The sequence below is a fragment of the Arvicola amphibius genome, chromosome 9 (genome assembly GCF_903992535.2).
Source record: "Arvicola amphibius chromosome 9, mArvAmp1.2, whole genome shotgun sequence".
Taxonomy (NCBI): Eukaryota; Metazoa; Chordata; class Mammalia; order Rodentia; family Cricetidae; genus Arvicola; species Arvicola amphibius.
Genome location: NC_052055.2, coordinates 31,039,510 through 31,060,328, shown reverse-complemented (window position 1 = coordinate 31,060,328; position 20,819 = coordinate 31,039,510). Strand labels below are relative to the sequence as shown.

Below are 20,819 nucleotides of genomic sequence, written 5' to 3'. Positions count from 1 at the left end.
TATATTTGAATATATATGTAAACACATAAATATATAAATACAGCCTTCTGAATCCATTTAGTGTTGCTTGGCTTGTGTGTATGATTGCAAGGCTGACCACTTGGTATTGATAATCTGTCAGGGGCATCATCCCTAGGGAAGACGATCTCTCTATCTTTCCCGGCATTCCTTAGTTTCCTGTAGTTCTTTGTCTAGTAGGAGTACCCTGGCATTTCTTCCTTCCACATTAGTGTGTGCATTGGTGTCCTGTTTAGACACTGCTGTGCTGTTGTGTATCATTGGTAAAGCTTTCCTTTCATTTCTAGGGGATGTAGTTTCACAGCAGACTTCCCGATTCTCTGACGGCTCTGGTATAGTCTTTCTGCTCTTTCTTCCATGATGTTCCTTGAACTTTTAGCTGCAGAGAAGATGGATGTATGAGTTGGTTTATTTGAAGTTCACATGATAATGCTGGGAGCAGCATCCATAAAAAAATGACAGATCCCAGTGAAGCAAGCAGCAGGACAGCAGTGTGGACAGGCAATACATTCTGGTCATTGCTTTGCAGCATCTTCCTCCTGGCCCAGGCACTACGGGCTAAGGGCACTAGTGGAGAAAACACACACTTTCATTGGCAGCTGTCTGCAAGGTTGGCTGCCTCACTGGCCAGTGCCAGTGTTTGGCTGAGTATTGCAACTCACTGCAGGGCGTATTTAGCATTTCTTCTAGGCTAAAAGCCACCATGAGACCAGGGTCCTATGCCTCAGAGGTTCAGGTAGTATTTAGTACTCACTTGACTAAATTCTTTTTTCTCAGCTTTGCTACTGGCTTTTGAATTCAGGTGGCCTGAAATTACACTCTCTTCTGCCTCATCGTTGCCGTCTTCTGAGACCCTGAATGTGTACTTCAAAGTTACAGAATCCTCATTTATAGATGGGATCAGTACTGGGGTAGAGAGACTCATGGCTTGGTTTTGTCGAGAGACGTGTAAAACATCACTGGACTTTCTAGAACCAAGCAACCTCGGCCCTCTTTCCCTGTACCCCATAATGTCTCAGGAGCAATAGGATTTTGCTGTGTGATTTTTTTTCTTTTTCCCGTCACCCATGCCCTAATCAACTTACTCATAGAAGAGGCCCATAGTGAGGAACAAAGTGGGGGCCTTGGGCGATAAATAAGAATCATGATGCAATTGCAAAGGGGTCTGCTTCCCAGTGAGGTCTCTGGACTCCAGGAGTTGGGGGAGACGCCCATGTGCCGCTAACTGAACGTAAAGCTGCTGCTGCACAGAAGGGTGCACACAGTTGCCTCCGTGTCTGCTCTTCCTTCTCTCTAATCTTCCTTGACCTACTAAGCAAGTTGAGTTTGTCTTGCAGGGAGAAGAAGGCAAACAGGGCAGAGATGGAAAGCCAGGTCCCCCTGGAGAACCGGTAAGGGACTCTACACTTACCTGCCTGTCAAACCCACCCATTCCCAACAGCTCTTCGGGGATGTTGAAGGGCTCCAATGATCCCGGCACGATCATGATCTATGTACCAGTACCCTTACTTCTCATAGTGCCGCAAGGAAAACACTCTGCTTTGCAGCTGAAATAAGACACTATTTAGGTTGGGAAGTTGACCAGCCTAAATCATACAATGCTCTGGTGACAGCCCAGAAATTCTGAGTTCAGGTCTCCCATCCTTCCATACTGTACTTTACATGTAGCCTCAGCCCTGCAGCTGTGGAAGGGAATCTGGGGCAAGTGAGCTATACTGGCTCCTGGTCTTGAGAGCTGCTACCCAGCTTCATGTTTTAAATCTGGCTCACAGGCATTTGCTGTTGCTTGTATTTTTCTGTAATGACACTCATTAGAACCTCCAGTGAGGTAGACAGATGCAGTACTCCTCAGGCTATCTTTGGTGGTTCCATAGCTGCGTGACTTACCCATGACCTCAAAGTCCTTTCTTAAGGCTTGGGGACCTCTCTTGCCTGAATTCAGGGTTTTAAAATGATGATAATGGCTCCACAGTTTCTGACATTACTTCTATCTTCACAAATCTAGAGCTGTGGTGTGGCTCAGTGGAGTGTCCTCCTTCCATGAAGGGCCCTGGGTCCACTACAGCACAGAGAAGCCACGCACCACCAAACAAAACAATAGTCAAGCAAATCACACCCATGGTAGGGAAGAGAAAGGGCTGCGGGTTCTCCCCACGTCTGTCTGCTTACATAACAGGCGCGCATCTACTAGAACACTGGGCAGCTCTGAGAAGGGTGGAAACTCCACCCAGGGAAGAACCACGCGGGTGACTTTATACCCCATGGTTACTTTCCTTTAACAGCGTGTCTTAAATTGCATTTGCACATTGATCTGTGTATGTCTGTGCAGCGCACAGGCAAAGGCCTGAGGTCAGCTTGCAGAATCAGTTCTCTCCTTCTATCATGTGGGTCCCAGAGATCTAACTTAGGTTTTCAGGCATGGTGGCAAGTACCTTTACCTGTCAGACATCTCACTGGGGCAGTTTCTGTCTTTTAAATGAATTAAATAGACAGTTTAATTAACGAATGAATGTGTATGCTCCTGCAATTGTTTGTATGTACAGCGACTGTGCAGTGCCAGAGGGTGGGGCATGAGAGGGCATCAGACCCCCGGGAACTGGAGTTAGAGACAAGTGCTAATGTCTTTTAGTTAGCTGCCTGATATGGGTGCTGCTAACAAAACTCCGATCTTTCAGAAGAACAGCAAGGGCTCATAACAAAGAAGCCATCTCTCTAGTCCCTCTTTTAATATTTTAAAGCAATCTTTATGTGTTACTTATTGATAGAACTAAATTTAATATAAGAACTGAAATCATGTTGTGCCCAGTCCCAGCACCAAAGTGGCCCTAGATGCTAGCTGGCGTTCCTCCCCGTAAGCTGTGTAACCTTCCGTGAGTCGGATAGCCACTCTGAGCTTCAGAATCCTTCAGTGAGATGGAGGGTAATATCCTAGCTTGTTAGAAGTTGGAGATCAAATGAGGTGAAAATTGCACAGCGCACCAGGTTTTGCTAACTCTTAATTATTTTAGTGAGGTCCCTCTTTGTGACTGCCCTATTTTAACTGCTGGCGAGGTCAGAACTGTGGAGCCTTTGCAGCCGCTAAGTGGTATTACATAAAAGTTTTTTTTTCTAGTGGAGCTCATGATCTGTTTAATTTGCTTGGCTGTAAACTGTTATGACTCAATCCAAATCTTACGCAGCTTTCCTGAAGCACCCTCCTCATCATTTTATACCGTTTGTCAGTTGCAGCAGCCCAGGCTCACTGCTGAGGGGAAAAGAAAGAGCCTTCCCAGGGAGACCAAAGAGGGATGCTCTGTGGAGTTGCCCAAAGAGGCAGATGGCAGACAGAGGGTGGAGGGGTTCGGAGGGGTGCACAAGGGATTGACAGGCGTTCTTGGGACTACCCAGGGCCTGGAGCAGCAAGCCTTTCACTCCTTTTCCAATTTAAACTCCAGAAAAGCCCAGGGTTATGTATGCTCTTATTGTCCCCAGATGAGGAAATGGGATACACAGAGGCTAATAGCTGGACCAAGGTTCTCCAGCTGCTGAGTGAAGTCTCTGGGAATCGTGTCTCTGAGGATGACCCAGAACTCAGTACTCGGATCTCAGAGCTAGGACCCACCTTTGTGCTGAATGAGCGTCATCCCTACAAGTTGTCCCTCTAGTGCAGGGTCACTAGTCTTCATCCCATCAGTTTATTGAATGCCTGCTCTGGGGACTGCCATTGTGATACAAGACAAGTCCTGTTCCAGGCTGATCCAAGGATCTCACGGGAGGTAGCCGGTTCTCATGAACCGGGTCAGAACCAGTGATCTCCACAGAGATAGTGGGACTCTGAGACCCTGAGTTATTTATCCCTGAACTTTTCTGGCTTGCTGTGGAATTCCACTACACAGTCATCCTGATGGTCTGTTACCCTGAGCTGTGTTAGGAGGAAGTTGTCATTGGGTGGGTGGAGTCTGAGATCCCTGAGATCTCGAGGTAGAGGCTTTGATGTCAGGAGGTTATCCATCAAAGTGGGGTCCATAGAGTGAAGGAACAAATGGACCATGGGGAGGAGAGGTCCTAAAAGACAGGCTGGTGAGTGGTACTTCTAGAAACAGCTGATATCCAGGCTCCTGCGGGTCTCCTGAGAAGCTGTTGGGAGCACACTGAGACTATCTGCATGTTCTATTGCACTGGGTGCCCTTATGCCTGAGGATGACAGTAGTTAGTACATGGTGCTTCTCCACTTTGACCCATTCTCATGTGAAGGGCATACATGGAGAAATGGGTGGGCAGATAAGAGGTAATGACAGCCCAGTGGATGGAGGAGCATTTCAGAGTATAGACAACATTGTATAGATAACAGATAGGAAGCCTTCTGAATTGTTTAATGTTTTAAGAAGATATAGTTGAGCATCTACTGTTGTTTAGGATGAAATGCAGAGTTTCAGTCATCCTTTCAATTCCAACCCTTGCTGTGTGTCTTTGAATAGATGACCTAACCTCCCTCTACCCTTGTGGTTTCCCTAAGGGGTATCTTCCATTGGTTCTCAGTGAGGATTCACCATAATTCCAGACACACTTTAATTATGTCTAACGCAGGGATAACTCTTCATCGATTCTGGCTGTTTATCTGCTAGCAGCTAGACTAGTAGTGACAGTCATCTTCATGATGGGGCAAGGTCAAGACCTATAAGGGTGGACCATCTGAAAGTTAAAACTGCAGAAACAGATGCCTGAGGAAATGACACCCAGCATCTCACAACTAGACTTGGATAAGTTGGGCCAGAAAGCCACAAGAAAGATAACATGAAAGCCATTTTATTTTAAATATTTCCCTTTAAATCTAAGAGTGTCCCCATTCCCTCTCCCTTCTCTTGCAACGTGAACCCTCAAAATTTACTCTGTATAAAAACGAGGTGCAGAGTGTTCAGGGAGGGCCATTCTCAAGCTACCATGAAGAAAGATCCAGAACTGGGCCAGCCGTCCATCAAACAGTACCCTTTCACCTCTTCCTCTGCATACTCTCCCATACCTCTGAGCCATTTGTCTAGATCTCAGCTGCATTTCTTCATGGCTTGGTTTTGTCTGGGGTTATGCCAAACTGCGGGCAGTAATTTTGTATAGAAATGCCCTTGTATTCCTTTGTATCTGAGAACATGGGGTGTGGAAAGGGCTGTGTGAATCAGATCACAGGCCCCTGTAAGTGGTGCCACTGGTAGCCTCAGCAGAGCCTCTGCCTGTGTGACGGGAAGCGGAGGTTTTCTTTAGCTTTGTCCTTAGAAGTCTCATAAAATAAAACTGCTCTGATCTTCAATGTGACCGTTGGGGGGGAAAAAAAAACGTAATAGTTCATAGCGGCCTTGAAGTGGTTTTGTGAATCGAGTCAGTAATAACTAAAATGGTTTTGTAGTTTCTCATCAGGGCAGAGCACTCTGACAATGAAGGGACCCTTGACTGGTTAATCGGGGATAAAGTTTATACTGTCATCACAGCAGAAGAACTGGGAACACAGCAGGCCTGAATGTACTGTAAAGGCTGGGCTAGAGGAAATACATTAGGAATGCGGGGGCCAGGGCTGATCGCCTGCGTGGCCAGTGGCATGTGGGAACGCAGTGATGTGAAGGGCAGGCAGCTACATATCTGAAGATCATAACGATGGGAGCCTGACTCTCTCCTTCCTCAATTCAGGGCAAGGCAGGAGAGCCAGGCCTGGCAGGAGCAGAGGGAGCCAGAGGTCTGCAGGTAAGTGCCGGTCCATGCTGTCGCCAGAAAAGTATACAGGCCTTCTGAGTTCCTGAAGTCTGTCCAGCATGCTCATGCTTGTGTGACCAGCTCTGCTTTCTCTGAAGGTCACTCTAGCTTATATCCCCTACTGTAAGCCATCTCAGGCTAGTTAGTGTTACTCTGAATAAGTGCAGGAAAAAAGGGTGTTTTGTTTGCTTATGGGGTTTTGTTGTTTTCTTTTCATTTCTGTTGTTTCTGTATTTCTGTTTGCTTTGACTATAGGGTTTTTTAAATTAATATTTATTTATTTATTTTACTTGCTTTTGAATCATGCTTTCATGTAACCCAGGCTGGTCTTGAACTCATGTCACATCGCTGAGGATGACCTTCAATTTAGGGTTTCGCTTCTCCCTTCTGCTTGCTGAGATTACAGGCACACACCAACATGCTGAGTTTTGCAGTGCTGGGAATGGGGGGTGCAGGGCCTTATGCATGCTTGCACTTTGCACCGGAAGTGTATCTCCTGCCCCTTCCTGTAGTGCCCTCTCTAACCCTTTTTCCAGTTGTGTAAATCCATCTAACTGCACACTATGGTGATGATGATACTGGAAAGAAAGGCTAGCATGGTGCAAAGAAGAAAATAATATGTTTCTGACTCTGGAACAGAAGAAAGCACAGTCAACATTTACTGTATTACCAGGTTTATTGTTTCTTGAACGAATTACAACCTGTCTATTTTTCCTTTTTAAATTGAAAATACATTTTTAAAAATACAATAAATTCTGTTCACAGTTTGCCCTCCTCCAGCTTATCCCAGATCATCTCTGTCTCTTCACCCACCCAAACCCACACTCTTTTTTCCTCTCATTAAAAACAAACAACTGAAAAGCCCCAAACGATATGCCAGAATAGAGCAAAACGAGAGAGAGAGAGAGAGAGAGAGAGAGAGAGAGAGAGAGAGAGAGAGAGAGAAAGAGAGAGAGAGAGAGAGAGAGAGAATAAGAAACACATGAAGATGCAGAGATACACATGGAAATCCCACAAAAACACAAAATCAGAAGCCATAATATATAAGAAAAGGACCTATAAAGTTTTTTTTTTAAATGCCCAGAAAGCATTGTGAGGGAAAAAAGTCCTTCAAAAATTCCTGATTTTGTTTTGTGTTATTTATTTACTGTTGGGCATGGGTCTCCTGAAATGTGGTGTATATCCACTGAGACTCCATTGGAGAAAACATATTTTCCTTTTCCAGAGGTTGTCAGCTGGAGACAGCTTCTGGGCTAGAGATGGGGGCTTGTGTCCACTTCCCATCTTAGCAATGGGACCCCATCTGGCTTAGACCTCTGGAGGCCATGTAGATGCTGCCACGGTCTCTGAGTTCCTAGTGTATCAACCCTGTTGTGTCTAGAAGGCCTTTCCCTGGCGTTCTTCATCCCGTTTGGCTCTTACAATCTTGATGCTTCCTCTGCTACTAAGTTCCTTGATCCAAATGGGGAGGTATTTCCTGGGGACCTCCCATTTATAACTGAATGTTTCAAGGTCTCTCCCTCTCTGTGCATCTCTGTATTTGTTTCCATCTATAACAGGAGGAAGTTTCCCTGATAGTGACCGAGCAAGACTCTGATGTATGAGTTTAACAGAATGTCATTAGGAATCATTGTATTGCTATGTTCCTTTAGCAGAACAGTAGTATTTGGTTTTTCCCTAGGTCTAGGGCCTATGTTGTCTCAGGTTTTTTGGCCACCTAAGAAGTATTAGGCATGGGTTTGCTCTTACTTTTGTGCCAGCATACCATGCAGGCAGGATGCCATTGCAGATAGAAGGGTTTGTAACCACCTTTCTCCTTCTGGTGGTGGGCAGAACACCTTATAGTACCATGAACACTAGGGGCAAAGGCTCTAGCAGCTACTATGTTTAATGAGTTGTGTAGGTGTGTGTGGTTGTGTAGGCTTCTTAACAGTAGGGTCTTATCATCAGTTTGTGGAGAAAAACCCATAGCCTTGGCAGTAGCCTGGGATGTTTGGAGGGTGTCCATGGGGTCTATTTGGCTAACAGTTCAATTGGGTATAGCCCATTCTGCTACTGGAGATTGCATTCAGTGGTAAGAGACATCTACTTGGGGCTTTGTCTCCTCCATTATCTGGTGATTCCATTGAGATTTTTTATACATATATACAGCTTTCACCCCTAGTGTCCACGGTACTGGAAGGGGCTCTGCACACCACCAGGGAGAAAGGCGGTTACAAACCTTCTGTCTACACCAGCATCCCACCTGCATGATATGCCGGTGCGAAAGTGGGGCAAAAGTTTTGGGAGTAACCAGCATCTATCTGATTCTGTCTAAGGTGCACTCCGTGAGATCGAACCCATGCCGATACTGCTCAGGTGGCCAAGGACCTGAGACCACACACACACACACACACACTCACACACACACAAAGTTTAAGAAGCATATATATACATATATAAGCTATATACACACATTTAAGAAGCATATATATATGTACATATATATTATAACACATAATGTATATTTAAGAAGCATCTACTGGAGTAGGTTTCCTTAGGACCCCTCAAATGGCCCTGAGTTTTAGCTGTCCCTCCCCATATGCCCTTCCTCATCCCCCTCCCTTTAATACTTCCATCTCAGTCCCATCAACCCCAGCCCATTAATTCATAATTATGTATTTATTCTGTTTTCCCTTCCTTTGAGGTCCTTCCCACTCCCTGGTTTCTTACTTTATGTCTGACATCTATGGTTATATGCGTTGTTGCTTTAAATCTACCTTTAATTAGTGCACTAAATACAGGTAATTTTCTACAATAATAAAAATGTTCTCTAGATTTTAATTTTTAAGTGCTTTACCTCTTCATGCTGTTGATTTTTTTAAATATTTCTTAATTTAAAAAATGCTGTTTAATGAAACTCCTGAAATCCAATTATCTGCCGAGAAGTAACGGATTGGAACACTGCTTCTGTTCTCTTGTGTTATTTTTCTTTTGAAAAAAATCAATAAATCCTCTGGCTACTATTCATTAAAAAGGAAACAAAACATGAAAATCAATGTTCATTTTTCCCAATATCCCTGCTTTTCCCGAGTACAGCAGAAGGAACCCGGGCGTGGGGATGAATGTTTTGGCCTATGCGGACTAAAACCGTGAATCAGTGGCTGGTTGTTTTTTCCAAAACATACTTTAAATTGATGATCCCCTTAAATCCTTTCTTAAGGCATATTAAATATGGCAAACGGTTGCTGACTGTGGCTGGCAGTCTCTTCTCTGACTAAGTGGTTCTGGCGAGAAAAGGTCCAGTTTCATCAGGGGGCTCCTGGCTTAGGAATAAGAGGGATACCTTGTCAGCTGGAGAGACGCATTTGCTGCATCCTGACTTAGGAGTTGGACCCTCTTCTGCCCTGGGAATTTCAAGGCAGGGATGCAGTGTTAGCAGAGATCTGTACTGGTGAAAAGGGACAAGGTCCTCTGGTTGGCTTCACTCAGCCAGAGCAAAGCTTTGAAGGGTAGCATGAGTTTGGAGAGAAATATATCTGGGCCCTTCCCTTTGTCATTTATTGACCAAAGTGGGGGCACTACTGGACCCATTTCCTCTTCTGTGTAACGGAGATAATAGTAGCAGTACCTGGCAGTGTGGGGCTCCCTTAGTTGGGGCTTTTGACCTGGGTTTATGGAATGAGAGCAAGTTAGAGTCCCCTCTTGGAAGCCAGCTGGCCTTGGAATTCGGTCATTTAAAGAAGGTCCCAGAACTTTGCGGAGATCTGAGTTATTGAAGAGCTTTGCTTTACTCATTCCAAACAGCACCTCTACAGACCTGGGTCTCATCCTCATGCTCTCGTGTGGAAAGGGAATCCTGGCAGAGAGAAGTGAAACACTTGATTCCCACAGCGGCAGAGGAGAGCAGAGAGCTGATGTGCCCCCAGCCCATGGTCAGCCCTGGCGCATCAGGTGCAGAGGCCCAGAGAGCATCTGCAGTTGGAAAAAGGACTAGGCATCTCAGTATTTCTGTTTTCTTACACATGGTGATGTTAGGGATCCAGGGGCAAAACCCGTTCTTCTGCTGGCATGGCATAGAATAGTTGAAACTATGAATCTAAAGCTTAGATGACTCCATCCCGCTCTTCCTTGTTTCCCTCTTTCATCTTTCCTCGTCAATGACTACGATGTTCTAACAGCTTCCTGTGTGGTTTCTAGACAGACTGTCATTGAGACCCAGTTATAGGCCCAGGTTTAGCTGAAGAAATTTTTATCCATTTAGACTAGGGTTCTCTGCCCACTGCCCCTACTGGTACTAGAGGGATCACATTCTATTACCTACTCCTACTCTCCCATGTTCTAAAGGACAGAAGACTACATTCTAATTAGCCATGGTGGGTGGAGATGCACAAGCTGCATTTCTCAGTTTTGACCTTAATACCCTGTAGGGCCTTTCAAGATGGAGTTCTCCTTGGACAGCCTCCCCCTAGAGCTTTCTGCTTCCTGGTTGTATTGTCATTTGCTAATGTCATCAGGAGATGAAACCAGAGTGAAGCCTGGTAGATGCAGCCAGGTGGTAATTTGATTCTATGGGTTCGCTGTCCCCCTTGTGTTGAGAATGGCCATGGAGAGGTGTCCTCTATATCAGATTGGCATGTGTGTGAATCATGGTACCTCTTCACTGTCTGAGTGATACACAGGACTGAGCTTGGGTTTCTTTATACAATGGTGAGAACAAAACCCATGTTTCAGAGCTTCAAGGCCATGAAATGAGCACTTTTGATGGTTATATCACCACACCATGCAGGATCCTTTTTTCTTTTTTCTTTTTTTTTTTTTTGGTTTTTCGAGACAGGGTTTCTCTGCAGCTTTTTTTAGAGCCTGTCCTAGAACTAGCTCTTGTAGACCAGGCTGGCCTCGAACTCACAGAGATCCGCCTGCCTCTGCCTCCCGAGTGCTGGGATTAAAGGCGTGCGCCACCACCGCCCGGCTACCATGCAGGATCCTATAGAGAAGACTTTCGCTCTTCCCTGCTTCTTTCCTTTCCTCCCTGATTTTCTTCTACCCATGCCTGGCACCCTGATATGGGTAGCAAGCGAGAGGCAACAGGGTAAGCCACAAGTAGAAGATGGGATGACTCAGGATGTCTTTGCAGCTCTCTGTCTTTCTGCTGCCCAGCCTATTCTTTGGTAGAATCATAATTTCATCGTATTTCTTCCAGGGCTTCAAGGGACACACAGGTGATCCTGGCCCCCCTGGTCTGAGGGTAAGTAGATGACTCTGAGCTGACACTCAGCGGGGAGAGTCACCTTGCAGGGCATCACCTTGCTGTTCTATTTAGGAAAGAACAGTAGATGTGCTGGCCTGGTGTCACAGTGGGTGGCACCATCCCATCTCTTGGTTTGAATCTTGTCAGTGGTTCTTCTGGGCCCAACATTACATGCAGCCAAATTAGCCAAAGCAACCTGAGTTTAGGTTGCCTGTATTATGTGGACTGTCACATGTCCCCTAAGCCCTGTGAAACAAGCCATGGTGTTAGGCTTCATTTACAGTGGAGCAAACTCAGGTCAGAGGTCATGAGTGACTTTCCCAGGTCATAGAGTGTGTATGTTAACACACAGGCCTTGTCTCAGGTGGGTAGCACCTTGAACCTTTTCTTATTCTCTAATACCTGCCTCTTCAAAATGCCCCAAACTGAAGGGAGCGCTGGGTCATTGGTAGGATTCCTTGAATGTTGTGGATAACCAGGGCAGAGAGAAGCTGTAGAGAGAAGCCAGAGAGAAGCAGGCAACAGGGGACTCAACAGGTTCACCTGACCCATACAGTGCTCTTCCTGCCTTTCCTGTTGGGGAGGCACTTAGGGCTCCACTCACTCTATTGGAATCCAGTTTTGCTGCTTCAGAGACTCTCATACTATGTGTGTGTGGGGGTGACTTCTATTTGTCAGCCTTCTGGGGCTTTGCATCTCTCCCACACATTTAGATACTATGTATTTATTTGTGGTGACCTATATCTAAACCAGTCCTGTTCCTAACAGCAATATTTTGTTTCTAGGGGGAACCTGGGACTATTGGCCCCCCTGGAAGGGAAGGATTGCCAGGAAAAGATGTAAGTTGGGATGCTTTGACCTTCAGTGCTTGAGGAACAAGGGAGGGGCACCTAGGAACCCTTCCAAAGTGACAAGTGGCAGTTCTGTGAAGGACGTGGAATGACACCTAATTGGTTTTCCTTTAGACCTGAGCTTCTTCCATCCTTGGGGTCAGCCTGTATCTCACAGTTCATGGAGGCATTTCTGGGTTCCTCTGATTTGTCTAGTGTCAGATGGTAGACCCACTATATCTATCTTACATTATTTGAATGGCCTTCCATGGTTTCCTACAAATTGTTTCTCCATCTCTTGATCTTTTTGGTGTTCCTAGTAAATATGAATCCCTCAAACTCTCTCCCATCATTTGAGATCCACACGGTTGCCTTCACCTCCACCACCACCATTGCCACCACTGTGTTTGCCACCATTATCAACAACACTACTGCACCGCATGCCCCATCATTACTCCCGTTACTGTGACTAATGCCATCACCAATATCACCAACACCATCATCAAACCATCACCAATCCTAGCACTTTGATCATCATTACCACCACCACCATCACCAAAGCCACCGCCAGCAGTAGCAGTAGCGGTTCTTGCTTCTTGGGCTGTGTCTTACTTCAGGCATCTCAGATGTCTCTCACTTTTACTTGAAAGCAGGACAGAGAAGGTAGAGGTTTTCTCTGTAAGGCACAAATGAGAACGCTGTCATGAAGAGACTCAGAGGTACAAGGAGCCACTCTGGATCCACTATTTATAGCTCACCGTCTATGCCCATTTCCCAAGACTCGACTATCCATTGTACATGGCATTTTACCATGTGACCTGACATTTGGGTATGGAGATTGTTCTCCTAGGAATGGGAAACTTGCTGGAAGCATGGAGACACAGTCCTGAGGTTGGCAAATAGCCTCCTTCTAGATCTTTATATCGCTCATGACCTCATTGGGACCTATGTAGCATATAGACTCCTCTTGTTTCTCTGGATGTTGTAGCATATTGGCTCTTTGTTGGATCTGTTTAGAAGGATCTAGAAGGAATCACGTGGGAAAGTCAAAGTCTAGTTCCTCCCCCCCCCCCCCAGCAATTTGTTACAATCAATCCTAGTTAGTTTTGTGTCAGCTTAAAACAAGCTGGAGTCATCCAAGAGGAAGGAACCCCAATTGAGAAAATGTCTCTCTAAGACTGGGCTGTTGACAAGCCTGTTGGTAATTTTCTTAATTCGTGACTGGTTGTGTGAGGGCCAGGTCCATTTTGGGTGTCGCTACCCTTGGGCCGGTGGCCCTAGCTTCTAGGGTGAGCAAGCCATAAGAAACATACCAGCAGCCAGGACTTCTTAATGGCCTCTGCATCAATCCTACCCTGACTGCCTAGGATGATGAACTGTGATAAGGAAGAATAAAATAAACCCTTTCCTCTCTGGATTTTTTTTTTTTTTTTTGGTCATGGTATTTCACCATACAGCAATGGTGAACCTAACTAAGACATACTTCTAAAACCAATTGAGTAGGTGGAGCCGGTGAGACTTCCCTAGACGCTGTGTGGGGTGGTGCTGTTGGGTGGCAGATTTCATACTGTGGTGACGTGGGCACAAATGGCTCTAGGTTATTATCTAGTGAATTTGCCATTTTTGACTTTTCTTGGATCGAGATCTGACTGCCTTAAAGGACCAGAGAAACAGGTGACTTCTGTCTACATCAGTAAATAAACATACTCATTTACAAATGTGAATTGAAAAGCCTCCTTCATCTGGGTAAAAAAAAAAAAGGTGCATGTTTGAAGTTCTTGTCATTCAAAAGGAAGTGTTTGGACACAGTGCTGGGTTCCTGTGTCTGTTGGTGAAATTAGACCTTTGTCAACTGACATGTAACTCTGTGATTATATGATTTCTCTGTGTTCCAGGGTGACACTGGACCTGCAGGACCACAGGGTCCCAGAGGACCAAGGGGCCCGCCGGTGAGTTTTCTTTGACATTAACTTGTTTCACAGTTCAACCAAGCTATTACCATGATGATGTTTGGTGTTTTAACCTGGAATGGATGCATGCATTGCTTTAAAATGATGCTCTGTGTCTTAGAGGATGCTAAACAGCCACTGCCCTTTGTCCCAAGAACCTTCCTACATGTTCCCCAAGACAACTCACTGACAGTCTGCCCACAGGGATTCCAAGAGCTGTTATACTTCCAGTTTGGGGCTATTATACAGTTTTATGTGCCACACTTGAGTTTCCTATAACTACCACAGCTGGTAGTTTCTATAGAGTCATTTGCCTTTGTTTCTGGAGGCCAGAAAGGGAAATTTAGGTACCAGCCATGAGGAAGAGCATCCCTGCATCTTTAGCTTCTTAGGGTGTCAGCATCCATGTGAAGGGACCAACAGGCAGGATTGGAGCTCAGTGAACACACTGTGTGGTTGGGAAAGCTACACTTGCGTGAGCCTCGGAAGGCAAAGCCACGAGGACTACGTGTCCCGAGGAACTCATGCTCTGATTGAACATAGCTCTGATTGTTGCCCTTGTGGTCGCCACATTTCTCATAATCTATGGGCTGTATGAAAACTCTCAGGAGTTTTCTAGCCCCTCACTGGGCAGTGTTACTGGTACTGACAATAATAGTAATTGACTTTTTCCAGCCATTGCTGCTGTAGCAGATTAATGATTCAACCACCACTCTTAGAAAGAATTCAGATGTAGAGTTGTTAGTAAGTTCAGGTTAATATGTTTTTGTTAATGGCCTTGAAGTGGAAAGTCTTCAGGAACAATTTAAAGTTTATAAAGACACACTTTTAATAGTTGAACAAGAGACTTGCTGAGGTCAGGGAACAGGAACAATGGCAGCCTAGCTATTGCTGGCTGATGTACCTTTCTTGCTCAGATGGGTTGATGATCAAAGGTGATAATTAATTCCTCGTACCTATTTTTTGCCCTCAGCTTCCTGATATATATACTCTTGTTGGGTGCGTATAACCTAAGGATTTAAAGTAGAACTGATTTTTTCGTAAATAAAAGTTTAGATTTGTGATTTTTAAAAGATTTTTTCATTAGATTACCTTTTAAGATAAATAATAAAATGATTGGTCCTTTCTTTGAAACCAGAAAATGCAGCCTACCAGTAAGGTAGAAAAATACCTTGCTTACTTACATATTCTTAATCTATATAACAGGTTGCTTGGGCATGAATGTATGTGGGTTCTTGGGACAAGGTGTTTTTCATCTGTAATATGTAAAATGTTTAATCGTAAAAGGGATATATAAAACATTGTAGTCATTGTAATCATTCACTTGAAAAATAGAACGTAACCACATTGTAATTTTCATACTGCTTTAAAGATTTTTTTCTGGGGTATATAAGCTGTAAGGGAAAAATAAAGTTAGCTAGAAGGAAAAATTAAGAATGGACACATGGGAAAATCAGAGTAGAAGAACAGAAAAGAAAAAGAATAGAGTAGAACAAGCAACAAAAAGAACAATAAAATAAATAAATAAGCTTGGGGCCTCAGGAAAGTCCTCGTGTGTCTGTTTGTCTGTCCAGTAGCTGGCCTGCTCTGCATCTCCTCTTCAGTGTCTCTGACCTGCTAAAGGCTTGCCATTCATCAGCACCCTAGGAGAGATCCTGACATGTTGGAGGTGTGTGTGTGTGTGTGTGTGTGTGTGTGTGTGTGTTCCTTTTTTTTCTTTGCCGCCCCGAGAGAGTTAAGTGTTGACACCCTGCTGGCCCCAGAGAATTAAGTTTTGCTCCCTCAGATAGAAAAGTCAAGTTGATTGATTAGTTCACTGTCTCTCTGGATTCCCCTCAATATCTGAGCTGCTGAAGGCTGGTCCTTACAGCAGCAATATTAGGGTTGACTGACTATAATAACAATCCTTGGCTCAGAGAGGTATCACTCCATTTATGCTTCTGTCTTCATGGAATATTCTTCCTGTTTATGATGTATTTGTGTGTGCATGTGCTCTTATGTGTGTCCCAAATTCCCCTTATGTTCAGGCATTAGTCCTATTGAATTAAGGGTCTAACCTATTATACCATAAGCTGATATAACATATTTGATGATTCTGTTAACAAATTCAAATTCCAAGGGCCTAGGCACTAACATTTCAACATGTGAATTTAACATACAATATTCCACATGTTGGTAGATATTTGGGGATTTATCCATTCCCATTTATTCACCTAGGCAAATCCACAGAGTGTGAGCAAAGATAGGAAGTAGATGGATGTCTAGTGCTATGTATGGAGAAAACCCTGGGAGACCGATGAGAGGCAGCTGTGCATGTAACTTAGCACACTATGAACAATCAGCTTTGCTTCTGGTAAATAAAAGTGCACTCTAAAACAAAGATGGAAAGTGTGTCATTTCAAACACATAAACCAGTGCAGCGATTGATGGCCATTGGCAAGTGTGGCGTTCCGTAGATCATTTCAGCTTGTGGCATTTTTATACCTGTTGCTGTCATTTGCCCAATGCCATTGCTAATGTCTCTGTCATGTGCCATGCTGTGACAGTGGGATGGCTATGCTATTACTCAGAAATGTGAACTTTTCAGCTCCACTGCATGCGTCTGGGGTCACTGTTGGGCACAACGTGTGTCAGTGGTGTGTGAGTAACCTCTCGCATATGATCATATTTGGAGATCAATTTTTTTCATGTTGTGGTAATTGTATATGTGTACATAACCCCCAAACTTCCATTTTGCTTTCTTTAAAATCTACAGTCACACAGGGATGGGTAAAACTCATGTGATTGCTGTCTCACCACCACCGGCTTCAGAGATATATGGGGTGTTCGTTGCACAAAGCACAGATGTCATTCATTTGGTTTCCTCCCAAGACTTCTGAGTTATGAAACCGTGGTATGAATCTGCCTGTGCAAGGACAAGGGGTGAAGATGCAGAGATGCTCATAGTTTGCCCAGTAGCATACATCTCATCGGTAGTTGATGCCAGTCTTTAGACTCAAGCCGTCTGGGCCAAGAGTCTGAAGTTTAAGACCCTACCTTAACTGTCTGTGGACTCAGTTGTCTTGACAGAAAGGTTGTCCTGGAGGAAGGGGCTTGAAGAGAAGTTTGGAGAACAGAAGCTTGGGAAGGGGACTACATCCTCTATTCATGGGCAGCATAGTGGCCAGAGGGGCTAGAAGATGGTAAATAGATAGATGATAGATAGACAGACAGACAGACAGACAGATAGAGTGGTTCTGTGCCTCAGAGAGGACCTAGTCCTAACATCAAAACACCAAAGTTCACAGGGAACATGTGGCCACCAAAATTAGCATTGGCACCATGTGCTATTGTCTGCTGGCCCCTCCTCCTCCCACAGAGGCAAAGGAGAACTAGAGCAAGAAGCAGGAGAGATATCATTTCCATAGGGATGAGCCAAAGCACGTATTTTTAGAGAGACACAGATGGGTTGGTGGGTGGAAGGAGTATAGGGAGGGGCAGCAGGCAGCACTCACTAGAAGGTCTGAGTGTGCCTGCCAATCAGAAAGAATGCTCAGGGCTTCCATTTTTGTACTCCCTAGCTGAGATCCCAGGCAAAGCTTGGACTTCCTCTATGTCTTGATTTCCTCATGAACTAAGGCTAGCTATGCTACATGGTTTCTGGGTGCGTCTGGTGAGACGAGATGCTTAAATACCCGTGGTCCCATGGACACATTTTAGGGAAAAGATAGAGACTGTGTTTCTGGTTACTGACCTGCAGACACATGCTTCACTAGGGCAGTACATTATGGGATGGCCAGTACTGACTATGCTCAGAACTCAGTTTTTCCACTTCTCTCTGGGGTGTGTGGCTTAGCATGTCCATGCCTCAGTTTCCCCACATGTAAAACGGTAATGACATTTGCATTTGGTATGAGAAGTGAATGATTTATAATAGGGATAGGTGTGTAATATAAGAGATTCCTGGCCAGGGTAAGCTGAAGGTTGTTGAGTTTTGGGGATGTTGACACCTTCATGGATACACAATCCACAGTTACAGGCCTTTATTCAAATCTTTCATTTACAGGATTAACACTGTGGATATCTGTGATGTTCTCAGCCTTCCCATTAAACAGAGAACCCTAGTGTGTGTCACTCACTACATGCTGGAGATATAAGAGCCACAAGTCACAGACTCAGGGCAGGGATGTGAGCCAAGCACAGAAAGAGCATCCCATGGGAAGTCTGGTGGGCAGAAGGAGTTGAGTTGTGCCTAAAAGGCAATAGGCGTTTATTTGGGAGTGAGACGGGGTGGGTAGCTAGGAGATTTTTTTCAGCTTCCTGATATTTACTCTATAATGGATTTTTTTTGTGTGTGTTAACTTTGACAAATGGTCTCATATAGCTAAAACTTACTTCTAACTCACTGTGTAAGTGAGAATGACTTTGAATTCCTGACACCCACCTGAAACTACCCTCAGAATAGCTGGGATTGCAGGTGAATGCCACTGTGAAAAACCTTATTGAGAAGAAGTATTTTCCAAAATTATAAATATGCTCAAAATGACTGTCAAGTTAGAGAATATTAGACTCAAGACCATCAGTCCTAGAACCTGTGATCCTTTCTATCCCTAACTGCATGACAGAATAAGCCAGTGGGTACCCTAGCCCCCTGTATCTTTGTGCTTTAATGCATTCATTGCATTTGTGATAATGCCCTAGGGGAGGGGACTTGCAGTGAGAAGAGCAGGCAGAGCTGCTTCCTCAGGCACGCCTTCCGATGGAAGCAGCTATTCCTGAGCCGAGTTGTGTTACATGCTTGTATTGTTCACAGCCCAGCCTGTTAGTTTAAAGATGAATGGAAGGATGAATGAAGCTGGTCCTGCTCATTTACTGTGCAGTGCAGTGGGCACCAGTCAGTGAGCTAGGCCTTTTCATGCCCACGGACTCATTTAATTCCATAATCATGCTATGAATTAAATATCATGGCTTCCTTTTACAAGTTGAAAAACATCCTCTGCAAAATGAAGTAGTTTTCAGAGAGAGCCCTGCCAGCCCCAGTGAGAACAGCCTGTGTAATTAAGTTGTCCACCTGCAGTCAAGTTTGCTCCAGTGCCCTGCTTGGTGATGCTCTGACACAGAGAACTGACAGGATAAATAAACATTTCTGTTTCTCCCATCAGGGTAGCAGCGGATCACCTGGAGCCCCAGGAGACCCTGGCCGTCCAGGAGCCCCAGTGAGTGCTCATCCTCAGCTTCCTGATGGTGTTAGGCCAAGGGTCTCATAATACGGGTTGTTCTCTGTCCCTGAACACACTGGAGAAAGAATCCTTATTTAAATGGTACAAGTAGTCCCGAAGCCAGAGAACCAAGGAATCTAGCTCTTCAAAAGTTTACCGTACATTTGACTACGTTGCTCAGTCTCTGCTGTCTAAAACATGGACACCTCCAACTATTCAGGGTAGAAATTGTGTGGTAAGCTTTCACAGTGAGTGTCTAATGATTGAAATAAAGGGCAGGGTCACATCAAGCAACCTTGAGCATGTCAGGAAACAATGTGATGTGCAGCCTGGGAAGAGGGATGGGAAGCATGGGTAGAGAGCAAAAAAGTTCAGTGGTAGGTACTGGAAAGAGTGTGGCAGGTAGACTCCTGGGCACTGATCAGGTTCTGGATTTGAGGTTCATGTGTGGTCAGTGGAGAGACATACTGGGGATTAATGGATTAATTATAATCCATTAATGGATTATAGACTTCAATACATTCAAGGCTGGATATGAATTTTCTTCTTGCCAAGCCTGCTTATATTTTTATTTGCTTAGATTGAGATCTATTCAGGAGCCACTTGCAAGTATAAAAGGTCATTTAAAAACTGGCAAGGACCATGTGCTAGCTAGTGCTTTCCAGATAATTGCTAAGGCTACAGAAGTCGGGGTGACCAGAGACCCACAAAATCTCAGGATGTCTAGTGACAGCAGTTAGTCACCCTGCTGGTCCAGGGACAACTACAACCGCGAGTCTATCATGGCAATTCCAGTCATCTTCACCAGAAGCTTCAATGTAGGCTCTGTCAGTCCTACTGAGTCAGAGTGGATACAGTAGGGGAGCATCCTGAGGGTGGATCCACCCAGGGGAGGAGCCAACCCCAGAGAAGCTGACCCATTTGTTGGCACTTTGTGAAAAAGCTAAAGCATTAGACTACAAAGGCAGCAACCACCACACCTTGAGCCTTAGAAGCATCATGGGAAGCAGTTCCCACTTCAAAGAGGCTGCCCACATCTAGATCTTGGTGTTGTTTCTAAGAATCCATCCATAAGATGTCACGGCTTGAATGGAAAGGCTATCCTCGGTCTGTAGTCATTTTCCCTCATCTTATCTTCCTTCCCTGGCCCTCTGTGATGATATCAAGTTTCACAAATCCCTTATCTCTTGCTGACCCATCCTCTGTCCAGTGCAAGGAAGGGACAGGGGTATCAGGACTCCACAGATTGGGGTGTCGTCAAGTTTCTGAATCTGATGGACTTTTGCTTGACCTTGAATAATTAATCCCTTGTTTTTCCTTCACAGGGCCAGAAGGGAAACAAAGGAGAAAATGGCAGCCCAGGACTTCCAGGTTTTCTGGGTCCCCGTGGGCCTCCGGTAAGGAGAGAACCTAATGGTGACAAGATTTCTGGTTCTAGATGTGACCTTGAGTTTCACTATTGTCCCTGCCACTCAAATCTTTTTTCCACCCCTTACCTCCTCTCCAGCCCAGCCTCCATCCACTCCTCCCAACCGGTAAGGGCCTCCCATGGGGAGTCAACAAAGTCTAGCACATTAAGTTGAGGCAGGACCAAGCCCCTCCCCGCTGCATTAAGGCTAAGCATGGCATCCCACTATAGGCAATGGGCTCCAACAAGCTAGCTCATGTGACAGGAAGAGATCCTGGTCCTACTGTCAGAGTCCCCTTAGATAGACCAAACTACACAACTGTCTCCCACAAGTGGAGGGCCTAGTTCAGTACCATGGAGGCTCCACAGCTGTTGGTCTGAGTTCATGAGTTTCCACTAGCTTGGTTCAGCTGTCTCTGTAGATTTCTCCATTACGATCTTTACCTCCCTTGCTCATATATCCCCTCC

At 45.0% G+C, this 20,819-nt stretch overlaps 1 protein-coding gene across 1 annotated transcript in view; it reads left to right on the top strand.

The window, feature by feature from the left end:
• Positions 1-20,819, top strand: part of Col22a1 (collagen type XXII alpha 1 chain) — a 223,730-nt gene that overhangs the window by 187,897 nt on the left and 15,014 nt on the right. The window contains exons 54-60 of the mRNA XM_038343103.1: positions 1,356-1,409; positions 5,674-5,727; positions 10,919-10,963; positions 11,752-11,805; positions 13,692-13,745; positions 18,887-18,940; positions 20,269-20,340. Of these exons, the coding sequence (XP_038199031.1) occupies positions 1,356-1,409; positions 5,674-5,727; positions 10,919-10,963; positions 11,752-11,805; positions 13,692-13,745; positions 18,887-18,940; positions 20,269-20,340 (387 nt within the window). The remainder of the gene's footprint in view (positions 1-1,355; positions 1,410-5,673; positions 5,728-10,918; positions 10,964-11,751; positions 11,806-13,691; positions 13,746-18,886; positions 18,941-20,268; positions 20,341-20,819) is intronic.